This window comes from Aedes albopictus, chromosome 2 (assembly GCF_035046485.1).
Source record: "Aedes albopictus strain Foshan chromosome 2, AalbF5, whole genome shotgun sequence".
Lineage (NCBI taxonomy): Eukaryota > Metazoa > Arthropoda > Insecta > Diptera > Culicidae > Aedes > Aedes albopictus.
Window position 1 is genome coordinate 435,556,587 of NC_085137.1, and position 18,530 is coordinate 435,575,116.

The 18,530-nt window shown below is 39.6% G+C and overlaps 1 protein-coding gene across 2 annotated transcripts in view; it reads left to right on the plus strand.

Annotated features, from left to right (window-relative positions):
* The window catches only part of LOC109417065 (uncharacterized), a 117,031-nt gene that overhangs the window by 82,190 nt on the left and 16,311 nt on the right, over positions 1-18,530 (plus strand). For both annotated transcript variants that reach the window (XM_029869867.1, XM_029869868.2), the window contains exon 3: positions 12,874-14,537. In XM_029869867.1, the coding sequence (XP_029725727.1) occupies positions 12,874-14,537 (1,664 nt within the window). The remainder of the gene's footprint in view (positions 1-12,873; positions 14,538-18,530) is intronic.

An 18,530-nucleotide genomic window follows, 5' to 3' on the forward strand; every position in this document is an offset into this window, starting at 1 on the left:
TTTTCAGTGATTTTCAGTGAATCTTACCACCAATTCGGGCGCACTAATCAATCTTTTTCAGCAAATCACCGTTATCATTACCATATTAATATATGCATTGCAAACAATTTTAAATATCTACTTCGTTATCTGGAAGCGTTTGGTACGGGAGGTCCACGCTTCCATCTTTCCCCTCGATTTCAAGGTGTAGAATGTTTTCAAATATTGACTATGTTGAAATCGTTCTATCCCTTGAAATCTTCTCTGCGGTACATGCTGCGCAGTTGGCCTGGCCGTTAGACAAGAAAAATGATAGACTTAACGTTAGTGTGAGATTAGATTAGATTAGATTAGACCAATAGTTAAATTTTGTTTCGCTGTGTTATTTTTTAAATAATTTCATGTTGAATTTTCTAAAAAAAATCTAGTTGAAATTCCTGCAAAACTACTTCAAATGGTTCCAGATGGAATTATTAGAGCAATCTCTAGCGAAAACTTTTGAAGGGAATCCATAAAGAAATCTCTGATGAAATATTAAAAAGGATCTCTGGTGGAATTCCATTGGGAATCCCTGGAGAAATTTCTGAGGGAATCTTCGAAAAATGCACTGAAACTATCACTGAAGGAACGTCTAAAGATATCCTATCAGAAATTCTCAAAGAAAATTTTAGTGAAATACCTAGAGGAATTCTTGCAGGATTCTCTAGATAAATCGATGATCAAATCACTGAAGGAAGTTATGGGAAAATGCTTGGAGGAATTCTTCGATGTATCCTTGCAGAAGTAAGAATTTCTGAAGGAATCGTGCCAGAAACCCTTGAAGCATTTCTTGGAACAAGCACTGAAACAATCACAATCGGGACCCCGCAATACGTCCGTAGAGGAATTCACAAAGGAGAAGTTTCTTGAGGAATTCATGAATCGCTGGAAAAAAAGCAACCTGGAGAAATTTTTGAAGGGGTCCCTTTTTTAGCATGACGTTTGTTTAAGTTGAATTTTTTTTTTAAATTCATGAATTGGGCAGCACATAAATGGTAGATTTTTTTTTAAAGCTTTGTTCCTGGTTGATGACATAAAATTTTGATTTTCCTCATACAATGTTGACCCACTCTAGTAGAGATTTACCGAAGACGGCTAATAACAAGACAGACCGCTCTCACCCTATCGCAGGCGACAAGGTTGAAACGCCCTCAACGATTCATAGGAACATTAAATATGATTGTGTGCGTGTACATGCAAATACGTACACGGAAGCTGTAGCATCTCACGCACACTCATTCATAATGTTGTTCCCGGGAGTCGTTCGCGGCGCTAGTGTGCTTGAAGTTCTCAGAGTATATGAAGCAAGAGGGTAGATGTCTGTCTTGTTATTAGTCGTCTTCGGATTTACTCAATGTGTTTGCTTCATTGGTATCTATCATAATAATCCTTAAAAATCAGGCAAATTGCAAAAGACTGATTCTGAAGGTAGAGTCTCAGCTAGCTGTCATTGAGATGCTTCAAAGTATTCAATGGAAATGCGCTATTTTAAATCTGAAGCAATTCAACGCTCTAGTAAAAATAAATCTATGAAATAATCATGTCACAACCACTTATTACTTACAGATGGAACATGCTCTTGACTCTTGAGGCCTAATTGAGAAATATGTTTACGCCACGGATCATAAGTTATAATCGCTCCTAAATCGAGCTATGATCCATGTTTACACAAATGAGCAAACGAAAGATTAATAACACAGATTAGCGGACCGGACCGCCATAAGCCGAGCCGAGATCACCAGATTAGGTAACCGTCATCGATGCTCGCTCACGTTGTTGGTTCGCTTTTATTTCACTTGTTTCTCAGAGCTACCGCACAACTCAAAATGATCGGAAAATTTGGTGGCACTTTTTCTTGAACTTTCACAACCAGGTCACATACAGCAAATTATTGCCAGAAGTAAAAAGAGAAACTATTACGAAATCACCGGGCTGCACCAGTATACACTGTTTGCACAGATCAATTTATTGTAGAAATCGAAAGCAGTCGACTCGACGACGACGGATGGGCGGCGGCGGACGAAACCGAACGCCGATTTGAAGCTCACTCATTTGGATCGATTGTGCTGTGTAGTGGTGATCGGTTAATTGCTGCGCGAATCCGAAGCGCACGCCACGCGCGAAGAAAAGACGTGCAAGAGCGTGACATACAAGTGGCAGCACAGTACATAGGGGAAGCTCCTCCGTCCGAAATCTAGAACACGCGGTGGAACTGTATACGCGTGTGCAATTAGCACTTTAAATGCTTAATTTATCAAAGCAATAAACAATATAAAAACAGCCATAAAATACAGGCAGGCCCCCCGGGTAGTAAAGTAGTGTAGTAGGTTTCTGTGGTCTTATCTGATCTTGTTGTTACCCATGCTCAGCTCACCGATTCAAATGCTACCTAACTAAACTGGGTGAGGAGGCCCCCAACTCGTACACGCCAGAATAACTACAATACGATTCCTCGGTCCCCCCGCCTGAATATCCGACCGACTGAAACTATAGACAACGGCCAATCAGTCGTATAGTGTACGATACGAACATAACAAGCAAAACAGAAACGAGTTGCTTCCCCTTCTACTTACCGGTAACTGGGAGAGGGGATGAAGCTTACTAGGTCGAATCGATTAGAGAAAACAGATAAGAGCCTCTGTGACTGTGGAGCATAACCCAGTGGTAGTGATACCGAGCTTTTCAGCGTTTCTCAATTGGCATGTTGATCATTTTCCTACAATCCAAATCTATCAATTTCAGTGCGCATTTATTTCTTATTCAGAGTGCCTACCTAATTCGCTAAATGATGTTTGGGTAGTCAACCATTCTCATTCGACATTGGTAGTATAGTAAATAAGCGGTTTTTTTTTACTTTAACTTCTCTCTCTCTCTTCTTTGCGTAACGTCCTCATTGGGACAAAGCCTGCTTCTCAGCTTAGTGTTCTATGAGCACTTCCACAGTTATTAACTGAGAGCTTCCTCTGCCAATGACCATTTTGCTTGCGTATATCGTGTGGCAGGCACGAAGATACTCTATGCCCAAGGAAGTCAAGGAAATTTCCTTTACGAAAAGATCCTGGACCGACCGGGAATCGAACCCGTCACCCTCAGCATGGTCATACTGAATACCCGTGCGTTTACCGCCTCGGCTATATGGGCCCTATAACTTTAACCCTCTAATGGATACCTGGGGTCCATTAGACGGGCTTGGTGGTCTAGTGGCTACCGCTTCTGATTCGTATGCAGAAGGTCATGGGTTCAATCCCTGGCCCGTCCTTTTCATCCTACTTTGTATCTTTCTATCCACTTTCTCTCACTCTCTCTTCTCTACATATACAACTCATGTATATTCATATGTTCATAGCCATCGCTAGAACCAGAAACGAATTGAAAAAAGTCGTTTCCCTCCCTTCCAACTTCCACTCACAGCACAGTGTATATATAACGCCTATAAGTTATGCAACCAAAGCGTGCTGTGACCTTATTCACCTTATTCACCACACAATCTATCACGAACACTATAAATAACCCTATCCATGGATCGCATCACCGACCCAACGGTGACTCCCAGATCTCCCATTCTTTCCGTCTAACAAATACCCCAGTCCGTGCGGGTTGTGGGACGCAGAGTGCTCTCGGTCTCTAGTAGCAGCAACCAGTACACTCTAACATTCCTTTCCCTTCCCAGCTGACTATAAGGACTTGGCCGGCGCCGTTATTGATCAAATATGCATGAGCTGCTAAAATTGCACTTTGAGAATAAGTGGAATGTCCCAGCCCCTTATTCAGTTGGATCACAGTGCAACTGGTACCAGTTCAGATCAATCACGGAGGAGCAACCATTGACATGTATAGTCAGAATTGATCGTAATGGATACCTGGGGTCCATTTGGACCCCAGGCAACTTTGGAGTAATGGCAAACAAGTTGGGTATAACATATTGATTTTTTTTTTTAAATACCTTCAAACTAGACCTAGTTCTATTATTTAGGCAAAAATAAAATTGATTTCACGGCATACTTTGGTTTTTATTCCATGTCAAAGTTGAACCGGGCGATTATGTATACCTGGGGTCCATTTGGACCCCAAATTGAATTCTCTATATCTTTTGATTCTGATGTTTTAGAATATTCAAGTCTTCGGCAAATTTGTTCTGTAAGTCATGCGCCATTTGGCGGTGAATTGGTTAATTCGAAATTTTCTCACTAGATGGCGCTTTTGGCATAAACAATTTAGTAATATAATTTCTTCAAACGAAATTATCGGAAGATCTAGAGCTTGTAGAAGCGTCACGTCTTCGGGAAGTTGCTCCACAGACACAGACGTAACACCTTGAACGATTTTCATGGAAATCCATCGACCAGTTCACACTACCATTACCAGGTGGAAAAGTTGCACGAATCACTGTGTTGTTCAATATCGTCAACAGAAGGCGCTAGTGTGAAACGTCAAACGCATAGAGGAACGACGCGCGCGGCTCTGGTTGTGAAAGCCACTACTATGAAAATTTAAAATGATCATTTAAAGCGTGGTCGATGGAAATTTCGCAAGTGTAACGTCCGTTTGTCTGTGGTTGCTCTGTAAGTCGAGCACTTACATATAATGGACCGGTTGATTCGAAATTCCACCACTAGGTGGTGCTAGTGAGCATGTAAATTTTGTATCTCATATATCACTGGATCCTTATCACTTAGAAAGATGACGCCTTCGAGAAACTTGTGTTTGTCAATTACTTCCAGATGATGGGCCGTTTGTTTTGAAACTCCACACATAGGTGGCGCTAGTGAGCATGCACATTTTACATCTCATATATCTCAAGATCCTGATCACATAGAAAGATGGTGTGTACGGCAAAGTTGTTTCATAGGTCAAGAACTTACAGATCATGCAAAATTTTATTTTTCAAATATCCCACGGTCCTAATAACTCTCTTACTGTCTCTACTATCTTCAGCAAAGATGTTTGGTAAGTCAAGAATTTACAGACAATGAGCATACCAGTTATGAATCATTTCTACATCAGGATTCAGATTATTTAGTAAAATTAAAGATTCTGCAAATAAGTTACAAGAACTTATAAATGGTGTGTCGTTTTACTCTGAATTTTGCTCATAGATGGCGTCAGTGGGCATGCAATTTGTATATATCATATAGCGTAAGAGCCTGCATGTCATAATCCCAGTGCACAATTTCTGTGCGCACTCAGAAAAAACACCACTCAGTGCACACGCAGAGTGTTCACAGGGGGCTGTTCAAATATTTTGATGAATCAAACGCATACCAGTGGATCACAAAAAAAAGCTAAGAGTGATGTATTGTGATATCAGAGACAAACATACACAACAATAACACAATTTTTCACCCATATATTTTAGGGTTTTAATTACTTTGAGTGTTGGAGTGCTCGACAATACTGTTAATTTGTACCAATTATGGCTAACTAGTTGGGGATCTTGGAGTCAAAATTTGGTGCACTTAATAAGAAGTTATAGCTTGGTTTAAATTTTCTGGGTAATAATTAAAATTTCTATGTTTTTGTAAATTTGCTACTAGCGCCACCTAATGACAGAAACTCAAACCAAATAATGAATAAATAATCTTAACAGCTTTGCCGAAGATACCATATTTCTAGATAATCAGGATCCTGAGTTTTGTAAAATTTAAAATTTGTTTTCACTCTAGCTATGCCTATAGTGGTAGAATTTCCAATTCACTACGACTCCAGCCTCCAGCGCTGCTCTCTGTCTTGCTCAAACAGTATGTCACACCATCGAGTATGTTTTACGACGCTATCCGCTCGGCCACAAATTTGCCATGTAAGTAGAACAAACATATACCCACACACAAATTGTACTCATTGTCACTATGTTGTACAGCGTGAGCCACGACGCAAAAGGTAACTTGTTCAACCAAATGGGTAAACCTGAAAGTTTTATGGCAATGATTCCTGAGTTAAATGAAAAATTTTATTTGCATGTTCGGTACCGCCACCTACATGTGGAATTTCGAATTATGCTGTCGATTAACTGTAAGTCGTTGATCTATCCAACAACTTTGCCGAAGACTCCATGTTTTTTTGAGCTCAGAATCCTGAAATATATGACATATACAATTTGCATGCTGACCTATGCCATCTACGTATGGCGAATTTCCAAATTTAACGGCTCATGGTTAGTAAGTACTTGGCCTACACAACAACTTTTCCGAATACTCCATCTTTCTAAGTGATCAGAATCCCGCGATATATGAGATATATAAAATATGCGTGCTTAGTAACGCCACCTATACACGGAGTTCCAAATCAAACGCTACATCACCTGTAAGTCCATGACGTACCCAACAACTATGTCGGAGATATCATCTTTCTAGGTGCTCAAGATCCTGTAACCGTTTAGTTACAATTATCTCAATATTATTTTTAATGTGTGCATTTGTTCAGAAACTGCAGTGTTTTTATAGATTATATAGTTTGTTAAATGTATGGGATCAACGGGCTTAAAAGGGCAGATAGGATCAACTGTGGTAAGAAGGAAAAAGGATTAGAAATGGATGGGATGGGTGGTGATAATCAACATGGAAGGAAAATAAAGGGAGGATGAAACAAATGGAAAATGAATGGATTGGCTGGATATAATTTTGGGGAGTTGGCCATTGTTCAATAGTAATTCGGCGTCCGTGCAAGACAGTTGAGCCAAGTGATTGAAGTGCCTACAGTGCCCAAAGTTCCGTGTGTGTGTGTGTCCCTGAAGCGAACCACAGTGCGAGGCAAATAGTTCAGCCAGGTAATTAACTCTGCTAGTTACCAGAAGGCCGTTTGTTTAACATGCCTTTGGTCTTCAGGACCTTTGTTTGGATTATATAATCCTCAGATTACCCCAGCCAACTGTGCACGTTCGGCCAAACCAACGATTTCGTTGGTATTGGTCTAAACGACAAGGACCACCTCTCAGGCTCCGTAACCGACGTAGAGAGAGAAGTCTCGGACCGTGAAGTCCTAAGTGTCCAGGAGAACCCTTCTCGGCGTAGCCAATACGGTCTCGTCCGTGGCCTTTGCTTGAATTGGCAAATTGCTTGAATTTCTCCATTTATTCAGCGATTTTATCGGGCATTTTTTTTTTTTTTGAAATTCCTATAGAACATTTTCAAGGCATTCTTTTGGAAGTTTCTCCACAGGTTTCTCCAATATTTCTTTGATATATTCTTTCTGGAATTACGTTGGATTCATTGAGACCTTCCTTCATGGATTCTTTCAGATTTTTTTTTCGAAGATTCTCTCAACAATTTATGCAGAACTCTGCAGCATTTTTTGTCAAGCACTTTTTGTTTCTGCAGGATTTCCTTCACCAAGTAGTATTTTGGGAATTTTTGTGTACAAATCCTTACAGCAATTGTATCAGATTTTTTTTTTGAGAATGTTTTAAGACGTATCTCCATAAGTTCTTCTAAAGAATCCTTCCTCTAATTCTCCAGGGATCCCTCTGAAATTTATTTCGGGATTTTTACAATAATTCCACCATAACTTTTGTCTATTATTCGTTTATTATTTATTTATTATTTAACCATTAATTTAACCCTATCAAGTAAGTTGGGGTCAATTTTGAAGAAGTCTCTGGAGGAAGTGCTGTTGAATGAATTTCTGGGGGAATATCTGAAAAAATTCCTGGAAAATTCTTGAATGAATCTCTGGAGAAGTTTCTTAGAAATTTCTCAGAGAAATACATGGAGAAACTGCTCGGGAAATCCGTGCTTGAACTCCTAAAAAAGATTGAGGGATTCATAGGTATACTTCTGCAAAAATCCTTAAATTAAATTCTTGGAGGATTTTCTTAGCGTGTTCCTGGAGAAATATCTAGTCGAAATTCTGAAAAAAAAGTCCTTTAGAAACGTATATATAACGCATATAAACCAGGAGACATGCAAAAATAAACGTCTGCAAAAATTCCTAGAAAATAATCGAGATATTTCTAAAGAAATTTCCGTAGAAATTAACAGGAAATAAGTTTGAATATTTTTTTTAATCCCTTGTGCAATGGTTGGGTATAAACCTTAGGATAACCTTATAGGAATGCCGGATGTCTGAAGGAAATCCTGAAGAAATTTGTGTATGAACATGTGCAAGGGCTTCTGTTGGAATTTCTGCCTGAATCTCTGAAAATTATAATGCAAAAATCTCTAGAGGAATTCTTGCAGGATTTCTGAATGAATCCCTGAAGACATTCCTGAACCATCGAGCTTGACATAAAAATTTATTCAGTAAACAGTAATTAAGACATTAGTTTGCTCCACGTTTGTTGCGTCTGGTGTTGTTGAGAAATTTTAAGCATTTTTTTTTACATAATAAAGGCCTGTAATGATAGTTTTTGATCAAATACTTTAGTGAAAATCACTTTCACCAGTCGCGAAATACCCTTTGCTGGAGAAAATTCTTCTGCTTCTGAGAAATTTTGAAGAAGTTCTGAATTTCTGGTTCTGAATGTATTCGTGAATCATTTTCTAATTTCTGATTTTTTTTTTGAGAATGTTTATGGAAGATTTTCTAGCTGAATGCTTTGAAAAATTTCTGATTCCTCCATGACAAAAATCTGAAGAAATTCGTAGATAAATTTCTGGAACAATCTATGCAAGATTTTTTTAAAAGGAATTATTCGTGGAAGCTATCCCTGCAAGACTTTCTAAAAGAGTTCTTGAGAAATTTCTGGAGGATATTCTAAAGTCTAAAGAAATCCCTAGAGGATTTTGTGAAAGGATGATTTTTTAAAGTAAATCTACGATAAGTTTCCAAAGGAGTCAGTTTTTTAAGAATCCCTAGGATGGATTTTAGCAAGGGTTCATGAAAGAATTATCAAAACATTTGTGGAAGTTTTTTTATAATACTTGGAGAAATTTGTAAAATCTGTGGAGTAAAATCTGGAGATATTTCTGAAGTCATATTTATAATAAAATCCATGGGAGATTTTTTGATAGAATCCCTCGAAAACTTTGTGATGGAACCCCAAGGGCAGTTGCTACAGAAATCTCTGCAGAAAATTCCCATACTCACATTTTTTTTAATGTGTTCTTTCTAATTTCTAAAGAGATCCCAAGAAGATTTTCTGACTAAAATTCTAAAACTTCTGGAAGAAACCCTAGGGACATTTCTGGAAAAATTGGAAGCTGCTGGGGAATTTCTGATGAAATCCTTGGGAGAATTTCCAAAGTAACCCCAGTACAAATTTTTCAAGGAACTTTTGAAAAAAAAATCTATAAATTTCTGGAATAATTTCTGAAGGTAACGCTGTCATTTTTATTAAAGGAACCTCGTTATAGCAATTCTGAAATAATGTCTGAAGAAATTTCTGAAAGAATCTCTGAACGAATTTTTGAAAGATTCTCTGGTGGAGTTTCTACTCAAATTCATGGATATTTTTTGGACAAAAATGGATGAATTTCAGAAGTAAATAGTGCAAGATGTTTTGCAAGAATTCTTTGTGAAGTTTGTCGAATTTCTAAACAAATACCCAAAGAAAATTCCCGTTTGAATCCATGAAAGTTTTTTTTGAAAGAATCCATGAAGGAAGATCAGATCGAGCACTTTTTCGGAAAAATAAGATTTTTCAAAAGACTTTCTGATGTATTTTTGGTTGATTTTCTAAAGGAAACTCTAATACATTCTCCAAATGAATTCTTAGAGAAATTTCTGAATAAACAGCCAGAGGAATTTTATAAAGTAATCCCGGGCGAAATTCTCTAACAATCTCTGGAGGATTTGGTAAAGCTAATCATGCCAGATTTCGTAAAAAATATTCTTTGTGGCATTTCTGGAGGGACACATGGTAGATTTTCTGAAATAATCTGTAACATGATGATTTTATTTGGGAAGTTTTCTTCAGAGACCGTCGTCATAGAGTTGAAAATTCTGGATTCACTTATTTTTATTTAACACCGCAAAATTGCAACAAAAGGCGACCGAGCAAATAGCAATACAAACCTACACTACTCGTACAGAAAGATCGTTCGGCAAATATAGCACAACCAGTAAACATGCTCTATCAAGTGCTTGCTACGAATCTTTAAATTCCTCGAGGAATTTCAGAACAGATCCCTGGAGGAATTTCTGAAGCAATTCATAAAGGAAATTTTTGAAGCAATTAGTAAAGAAATTCCATGGTAAATTCTCGGAGACATTTTCAAAAGCATCTCTGAATGAATTTCAGAAGTTTTGAAATATTTTGGGACATTGATGCAAATAACGTTATTGGTATGCCCATTTCTCAGAATATTGACGTTTGCATCAACCATCCATATTTTTGGAGACGAGAGATTTCGATCGTAACATGCTAGGGGGATAGTAATTCACGTTCTCTACCGAGAATTACTAATCTATGCCAATATCTTCGAGCCTTTATCGAGAATTCAATTTTATGCAGCTCTTGTATGTTTCAGTACATTTTATTATACAATTTCAATAAAAATAATACAAAGTTTTTCTTCGATTTTATGTAAAACTCGATTTTATAGACATTTCGAAAATTGAAATGTCCACTAAATTAAGGTATGCCTGTATTTGTTTCGTTAGAATGTTTACTTTAAGGATAGAAATGTTTTATTTATTGTGTTCAAATTGAAAAGGCAGACAATCATTAGTGTATTTTTAATTTCTGAAACAGTCCATATTGACATGTTTTTGAACCTAAACACAATTTGGGCCTTTCAACGTATTTTTCATAAATATTGAATTTCAATATTTTTATCAACAAATAAAACAAATTTTAAATTGGCCAATTGGTTCAAAAGCTATGATTTTTTGAAAATATTGAATTCTAACAAACTTTGTTTTTTTTAGATCACGTTAAATTGGTTAAATGACGAAATAAATAAAATACTGCTTCAATAACACTAGTTTACAAAATAAAATGAAAGTCATGAACTTCTGTCAACGATCAAAATTTTTGAAATATAATTTAGCGCTGATTTCGAAACCGTGCTTCAAAAATTTTTAAGTACTTAGAACAGTTTTTGAGTTTTAGCTCAATATCGAGTCTTACAACTTTTTAAAAAATGGAATTTACTAAAATTCAAATATCTTGCGATTTGTTCAACCAATTTCAAATCTTTTTCCATAAATTAAAAGCTGAATACAATACCATTCGATCATCTGAATGCAGGTTTTGCATCAGATTGATGAAATTCAAGATATTGGTGAGATTTGTGGACGATCTCCTTAAATTTTACTAAAACTTCCAAAAATATGTGAAAAAATGTATTTTTTTCAATAAGAAAAAAAGAATTTAAAAATTATTTCTCAATGTTTATTTGACATATCATATGTAGGCGAGTTACAGTAAAAAATTCAGCTCAATCGGAGCATTGGTTACGGAGAATAAGATGTATGAAGTGAGCGACTTTGCTTAAAAATAGAACAAAAATCGATTTCAAATTATCAACCTTGTATGGAAAGTCGAAAAAATTTCCGCTCTACTGTATTTTTTTTTTCCTTTACGTTTTCGAACTCAGGGCATGATTCTACACCAAAAACGATCATCAGCTTACCGAGTTCAAAAATGCTGTAAACTAGTGTAATTTATCCATCAAGTATCACGTCATTCGAAGATGCACTACATAAGGTACACCGGGGCAAATTGAAACGGGTGGGGTAAGATGAAACACGATGTTCTGAAATAGATTTCAATACAATTTGGAAATTTTTCTTTCGTTAAAAGATTGTTTGAATCAAAAAGTATGTGTTATGGCATTCAAGCTGTTTACCATCATGGGATAACATCATGTTAATCCGCTGTTTCATCTAGCCCCATCCGTTTCAACTTGCCCCGGTGTACCCTATGTAAAGCAATACAGGCTGGATTTTCCCCAGAAGTTTTGCAATAAATCATCAAAATTTACATTACTGAAGAAAAAGTATACCATCTTCACCTTTGTCAAAATTAGTGGTTGATTTCCTCCTAGATCGCGTTTTGCACATTGTAAATTTCCGTCCGAATAGGCACGTTACGAAAAGCAAGCAACACGCTATTCTCTCAAATCTTGTAACATGCAGACCAGCATCTAACAATATTGTCCGATTGCTTGAATAGTTTGCCTGGATGTTGAGTTACATCGGTTGGGGTCCGCGGAAACGCGTGGGCTGAGGAATAAGTTTAAACATTTAATTCCATAACCGATCTCCCCTACCATCACCCACAAATCGGAAGCTGTATCGAAGCCGGCTGTCTTCTTCGTCGCCGCCCGCGCCCCGCCCATAGCAGTACATGGTGCAGGCAGACACATCGAACACACCCACGTTGTTCACAGCTGATGTGATGCTGCAACAGTCAGTGCAGTGTTCTGCTGGCGGTGCAACTCTTCTTTCTTCGCCTTCGCGTCCGTCGTCGTTGGTTTCCAGCTCCGTTTAATGCATTTGCCAATGCAACGGATTGTACCAACCAACCAACGGGGTGCGAGTGAAATAGAGTGAATTAAACTCCCCCGGGAAATTGTTTATTGGGGCAGAAGTAGCTTCTGTTGGTCATGGAAGTGCTAATAAATTGCCAATATTTTGTAAAATGTATGAAGATGAGATAGAATGGATGGTACAAGCAAAAAGAACTTACGAGTTAGTGTCTCTAAAAAGAATCATATGCCATTTGCTATAGCAAATACAATAAGAAATTGAATATGATGACTGTTACATTGTAATGTTGAAAAGAACATAATTCTACCAGCATTACTAAATAAGCAACACATTACATTGAACAAAGGAAGCAGAGTAATAAAGCTGGTTAGTTTTGGAGCTTATGGAGTTAAGAAAGTTTGGTACTGTTTTCAGATCTACTTGATCACTTCTGCCTGCATGATAAACCGACTAACAAATGCCATTTCTTTCTTCCTTATTTTACAGGCCTCAAAAAGTTTCTCTCACAATACCCTGCCCTATTCGAAATCAATGGCGATTTCGTTCACATCAACAGCTACACATCGAGCAGCGTGGACGACTCGTCCATCTCGGGCAAACGGGACTACATCCAAGAGGCAAAAGACTATTTCAAACACAAGCTGCTCCAGTATGGCAAGGGCACCGAAGTGCCGATCCGCAGTCTGCTGGGTCACAGGAGTCAAGCCTCGCCCCAGGTACGACACATCTCCGGCCAGCACATCCGAGAGTTCACCGAATTCCTGCTCAAGCACCCGGACACCTTCCACGTGGTGGACGGCGAGAATGTCGTCCTGGTCGGATGCGAAAACGAGGAAGACGTTCCCGCGTCGGAGCGGTTGCATTTGCCAAACTCTTCCATCGACACACAGGCCACCCAGCAGCTGCTGGACTCGTTTGCTCAGGTGATAGAAGTCAAGGGCCCCATCATTGTCGATCAGCTCTTCCACATGGTCACGTCCAACTTCCCGCAGGAACAATGGTTTCACATGTTCAAAAACCCAAGCGATCTGAAAACTTTTTTGAAGCTCTTTTCGGACTGCTTCCACATACAATCCAATCTAGTCACGCTTCTTCAGAAGCCAAAACTGTCCGATTCACACATTCGGCAGGCGCAGGATAAGCTCAATCTCTCGAACAGCTCCTTTAGCGCTACACCAAGCATCGGCAGCGCAGGAAGCGCCGTAGGAAGTGCCAACGGTAGCAACAATACCAGTCGGACAGCATCACCCAAAAACATGATCGGAGACTTTAAACTCAACGAACCGGTCTCGGTCGGAATAGTCCCCAACGATCCGGCCACAGTACTGAGCAGTAGCAAAAGCGAACCTACCAGTGGGTTCGACAGTTTGCTAATCAATAACGATTTTAAAATGGAGAACCTCTGCCCTAAGAATTGTCCGTTCTCTTCGAACTCCGCGTACTCAAAGTCCCAACAGAACTCGTCCGTTCACCAGCAAAGCACTCAAACCGCCAGGATAGAAGCGAACCACCCCATGGCCAACGAAAAAGCCAACCTCATCAACAACAACCCGGCTGTGAATCCGAAAAATCAAACCCTCAAACAACGTATTAATAGTTTGGTGATCAAAACGCTCGCCGAAAACCTAGAAAAAGATAAGCAATCAATGTCTGCCATTCAACATCACAGTGTCGGCGTAGGTCCCGGAGGCGGGCCCGGCGGCCCCACACCGAACAACAACCCAGCACCACACCCGGTTTCGCCGACCCCCACCAGTCCGGTCCACTCGAACAACTATTTCATCGGGGACACCTGGAAGATCAAAGTGCTGCAGAACACCCGGGTAATCTCCACCGTCAAGGAGTCCCTGTTCGTGAACAATGCCATCCTAAAAGCGTCCACCTACGAGGATCAGGCGGTGGTGTCGTTCGATTGCGAGGGTATCAACCTGGGCGTGCGGGGTCAGATCACCATGATCCAGCTGGGCACGACCCGTGGCGAGGCGTTCATTTTTGATGTGGCGTGCTGTCCAGATATGGTGCCGCACGGAGGTATCAAGGAGGTATTGGAGTCCGAGAAGGTCATCAAGGTGATACACGACTGTCGGAACGACTCGGTCAATCTGTACAACCAGTTCCAGATTTTGCTGAGGAATGTTTTCGATACGCAGGTGAGTTTCTTTTTCATTAGAGTGGTTCTCTGAGTGTTAGCGCAACAGAAACAGCAAAGGTGATCAACTTATCTGGACCTTGCTAGAACATCTTTAGCCAGAATTAATTTCTACACAGTTTTTTTTTATCTGTATTAACGAGATTTTTAGCCCTAGGCTAGTTCATTTCGGAACCCACGCTTTACTTCCCTTCCGAAGGAAGAACCCTCATTGTTGTGAGTTTGACGGAAGTGGGATTCGATCCCAGGTCCTCGGCGTGATAGTCAAGTGTTCTAACCATCACACCAGATCCGCTCCATCCGCTCCAAAGTTATTCCGTAGTAATCGGTGGTGAACTATTGAAACTGATTTAGTAAAACTCAAATGTCACACCTAACCATAGGGCAAATGTTTGAATATCTTGAAGAACTCTGTGTATGGATTCCTTGTCAGAGAATCCATGGTTGAATTCTTGCATACCTTCAGATGAAGTTGAAGTAATTCATGTGGGAAAATTCCCGGAACCCCTGAAAATTGAAGGATTTTAGATTTTTCACACCACAATTACGTGCACATGTAGCGTGCCTGCCTGGGTCATATTGACCCCAACATCATACTAAGGTTAATAATGGGATTCCAGCAACCTTTTATTCGGGAGTTTTAACTCTATTAACCCTTTAACTGTGAGGCAAGGACAATGATACATTATGCCCAGAGAGTCGAGAAATTTCTCCCGACCGGAACGGGAATCGAACCCGCCGTCCCCGGATTGGCGATCCATAACCTTAGCTAGCCATCATGGTTTCCCATAGCCGAAATCATCATGACTACAGGTCGCAAGCTTTGATAAAGTGTGGAACGTTTTGATGGCTGTGATCCCTGACCATCATATAATCAAATCCCCAGAGATACTCAAGTGACCATACTGTTGGGTTGTGGGGGTTGCGTGTGTGGGGTGCATATATTGACAAGCATTGCTATGGATCGTTAGGGCTGAGTAGGAGCGGGGAATGGATCTACGATTGCTGAGTTGCGATTATACCTACTGGTATAGTCGTGGTAGCGCCGCTTTTCGCTTGTGTTCGGCCTTGGTGGTTTGTTTGGGCGGTGCGGGTAGGTCTGTGTGTACTTCGTACGTGCAGTGCATACGGCTTCAGCATTGTGGTTACTTGGGTAGTGTACAATAATTGGGTTTGGGACTGAGGGGGTCGTCATTGATTCTGCCGACACCATTGAGTGCTCATTGTTGGCGGTTGTGTTGGTGACGATTTTTTACAGTTTTACATTTATACCACCCACAGACTTTGGGAAGAGGGAATGATTTTTAATGCAAGAGAGGGATTTAAACTCTGCGTTACGGGTTGGGTGAGGTCATGCAGATAGTGATAGAAGCAACCCAGGTGACCGTGCGGCTCGGGTCGTGATCGATGCATGAGTGCGGTGTGTATGGGGAGCGCTGCCCTGTGGGTGCAATTGAGTTCGGGTTGAATTGGAAAGATACCCTTCTCTACACTAGGTCGGTTTTGGCTACTTGGGAAGTATTGTGCTCTGTAATCTAGATTTTGATTTTAAGGTGAAGCTATGGCTGGGCTGTGCCTCGGATGTGTTGGGCGCAGGTCGGGAGAGCTGGTGACGGTTTGTGCTGGGGGGTTTGCTCGATTGGTTATTCACTGGTGGTGGCCAGTCGATCGATTTGTCGGCACTGCCTGTCATTTGGTTCTTGAGATTTGTGCTCTCGTTCGGGGCATTGCTTCGTTGTGCCTTCGCTTTAATACTAATATTCCTTTTTGATTTAACTGACTGTTATGTACAGGCACTTAACTCATTCTATTTCATAGATTGCCAGATTTTAGAGTAATGTTTCAATAGCGTGTTAGCAATCAGAGTGGATTAGAACGAGTTGGCGCCTACAATACGCCAACACTGACACTCTCTCTCTCTCTTCTTGACGCAACGTCCTCACTAGGACAAAGCGTGCTTCTCAGCTAAGTGTTCTATGAGCACTTCCACAGTTATTAACTGAGAGCTTCCTCTGCCAATGACCATTTTGCATGTGTATATCGTGTGGCAGGCACGAAGATACTCTATGCCCAAGGAAGTCGAGGAAATTTCCTTTACGAAAAGATCCTGGACCGACCGGGAATCGAACCCGTCACCCTCAGCATGGTCATGCTGAATACCCGTGCGTTTACCGCCTCGGCTATATGAGCCAACACTGACACACACACTCCAATACTTACACGCACACATGCACTACAACTAGCTGTAAAATATCAGTGGGCGGGACAATGGTGCCTACCCAACAGTTGTAGGTGGGGTGTTTGGCTTAGCTACATGACTTGGTCCGGCAAGCCCATAAACATCAATTGGTAGACGTATTGCATAGTGAAAAGACAACGCAGATGGGTAAATGCCAGGGGATGCGTTGATAATAGCAGAATAGCAGAACAATAAAAAAATATCAAAATGTTTCGTCTCAAAATTTAAAAAAAACAAAATCCACAAAATCGTGAATAAAAAAAATCGCCTCCCAAAGCACGTTTAAATCGATTTTACAAAACGAAAAATTATATTTAGACCCTAGGTATGATAGGATATTGGTTCCCTTATTAAGCATGTGACTCCCATTTTCATCCTGCAAAAAACAAAGGATTGAAGCGTTGTTTGTTTTGTTTCATATTTTTATATTTTTTGTTAGAAGTGAGCACGCATCAAAGCAAAAAAAAAAACGGAATGAATCGATGCCGTAATAATGGAAGCGTGAGATAACTGATGACACACATACCACAGAGAACAGACATCCAGGCTAGAACAAATTTCATTTGGAAAGTTGTGTAAGGATTTGAATCTTTACTTGAGTAAGGTTGCAAACCAATACACGATGACAGCACTAACGCCACCAAACACCGTATTACCACAGTCAGTGGTGAATTGAAACATTCCTAGTGGTGAATTAAATTAGTATGGGAATTTAACCGACTGCAGCGCCACGCTATTGCCACTTGTGTTGCCGATTTCAAATGGCCGTTAAATTCCTCACACAGTTTCGGAACTGGACTTGGATGTCTGTTCTCTGTGCACATACCCTACTAATAATTTTTCAAGTATTTAAGCAGTAAATTCTTCGAAAGGTTCTTTGAGAAAATTTCTCCAGATTCTTGTAAAGTGACAATTCATTAAAATTACATGTAATCGTTTTTTCAGTTGAATAGAGCTCAGTTTGAATGAAATCGGTGACTAAAGCAAAAATTACTTAAATGATTTGTTTATTATCTATGAAATCTTTTCAGTCATTTTTGCTTTAGTCAACGATTTCAGTCAACCATAGCTCTATTCAAAAGGCAAGCGATTCCTTGTCATTAAATAGTTTACATAAATGAAATGAATTTTTGAAACACTGTTTCAAGAGATTCAGGGTGATTTCATGAAAGTTTCAGACACCCTGGAACGCTTTTGGAAGCCCTTGGAGCATTGATGAAAACGCCGGGAACACCCCTGCATCGCTCCTGAAATCCCATGGTACGCCCTGAAATAACCACGGGACCCCCTTAGCACTCTGAATCATTTTGGAACACCCATGGACCGCCCCTGAAACACCTTGAAATGCACAATTAGGTAAAGTGAAAAAAAATCTGGTACTCATGCCAACAGTTTAGGCTATGCCAGTGTTCAATAATTGGTGTGACTGTGATATTTATTGTGGTCGGTTTGCCAGTAAAGCTTATTTTGTATTTCGTAACAGCAATTTATAAAAAAAATAATCTTAAAGAATTGTACAATTATCGTGTCATCAGCGTTACAAAATTTTCAATCAATTTTTTAACGTAACTAAATAGGTGCAATACCGTGACACACACATTTACATCATAAGCTAACATTGAGTAAAAATTTACTTAAGTTTGATTTATAATAAAATTTTCATAAACTGTTCAACATTTAATTAGAATTTAACAGTTATTCCAAAAATTCTTGAAGTAATTTAATTACAAACTAATACAGAAATTCAAAAAAAAA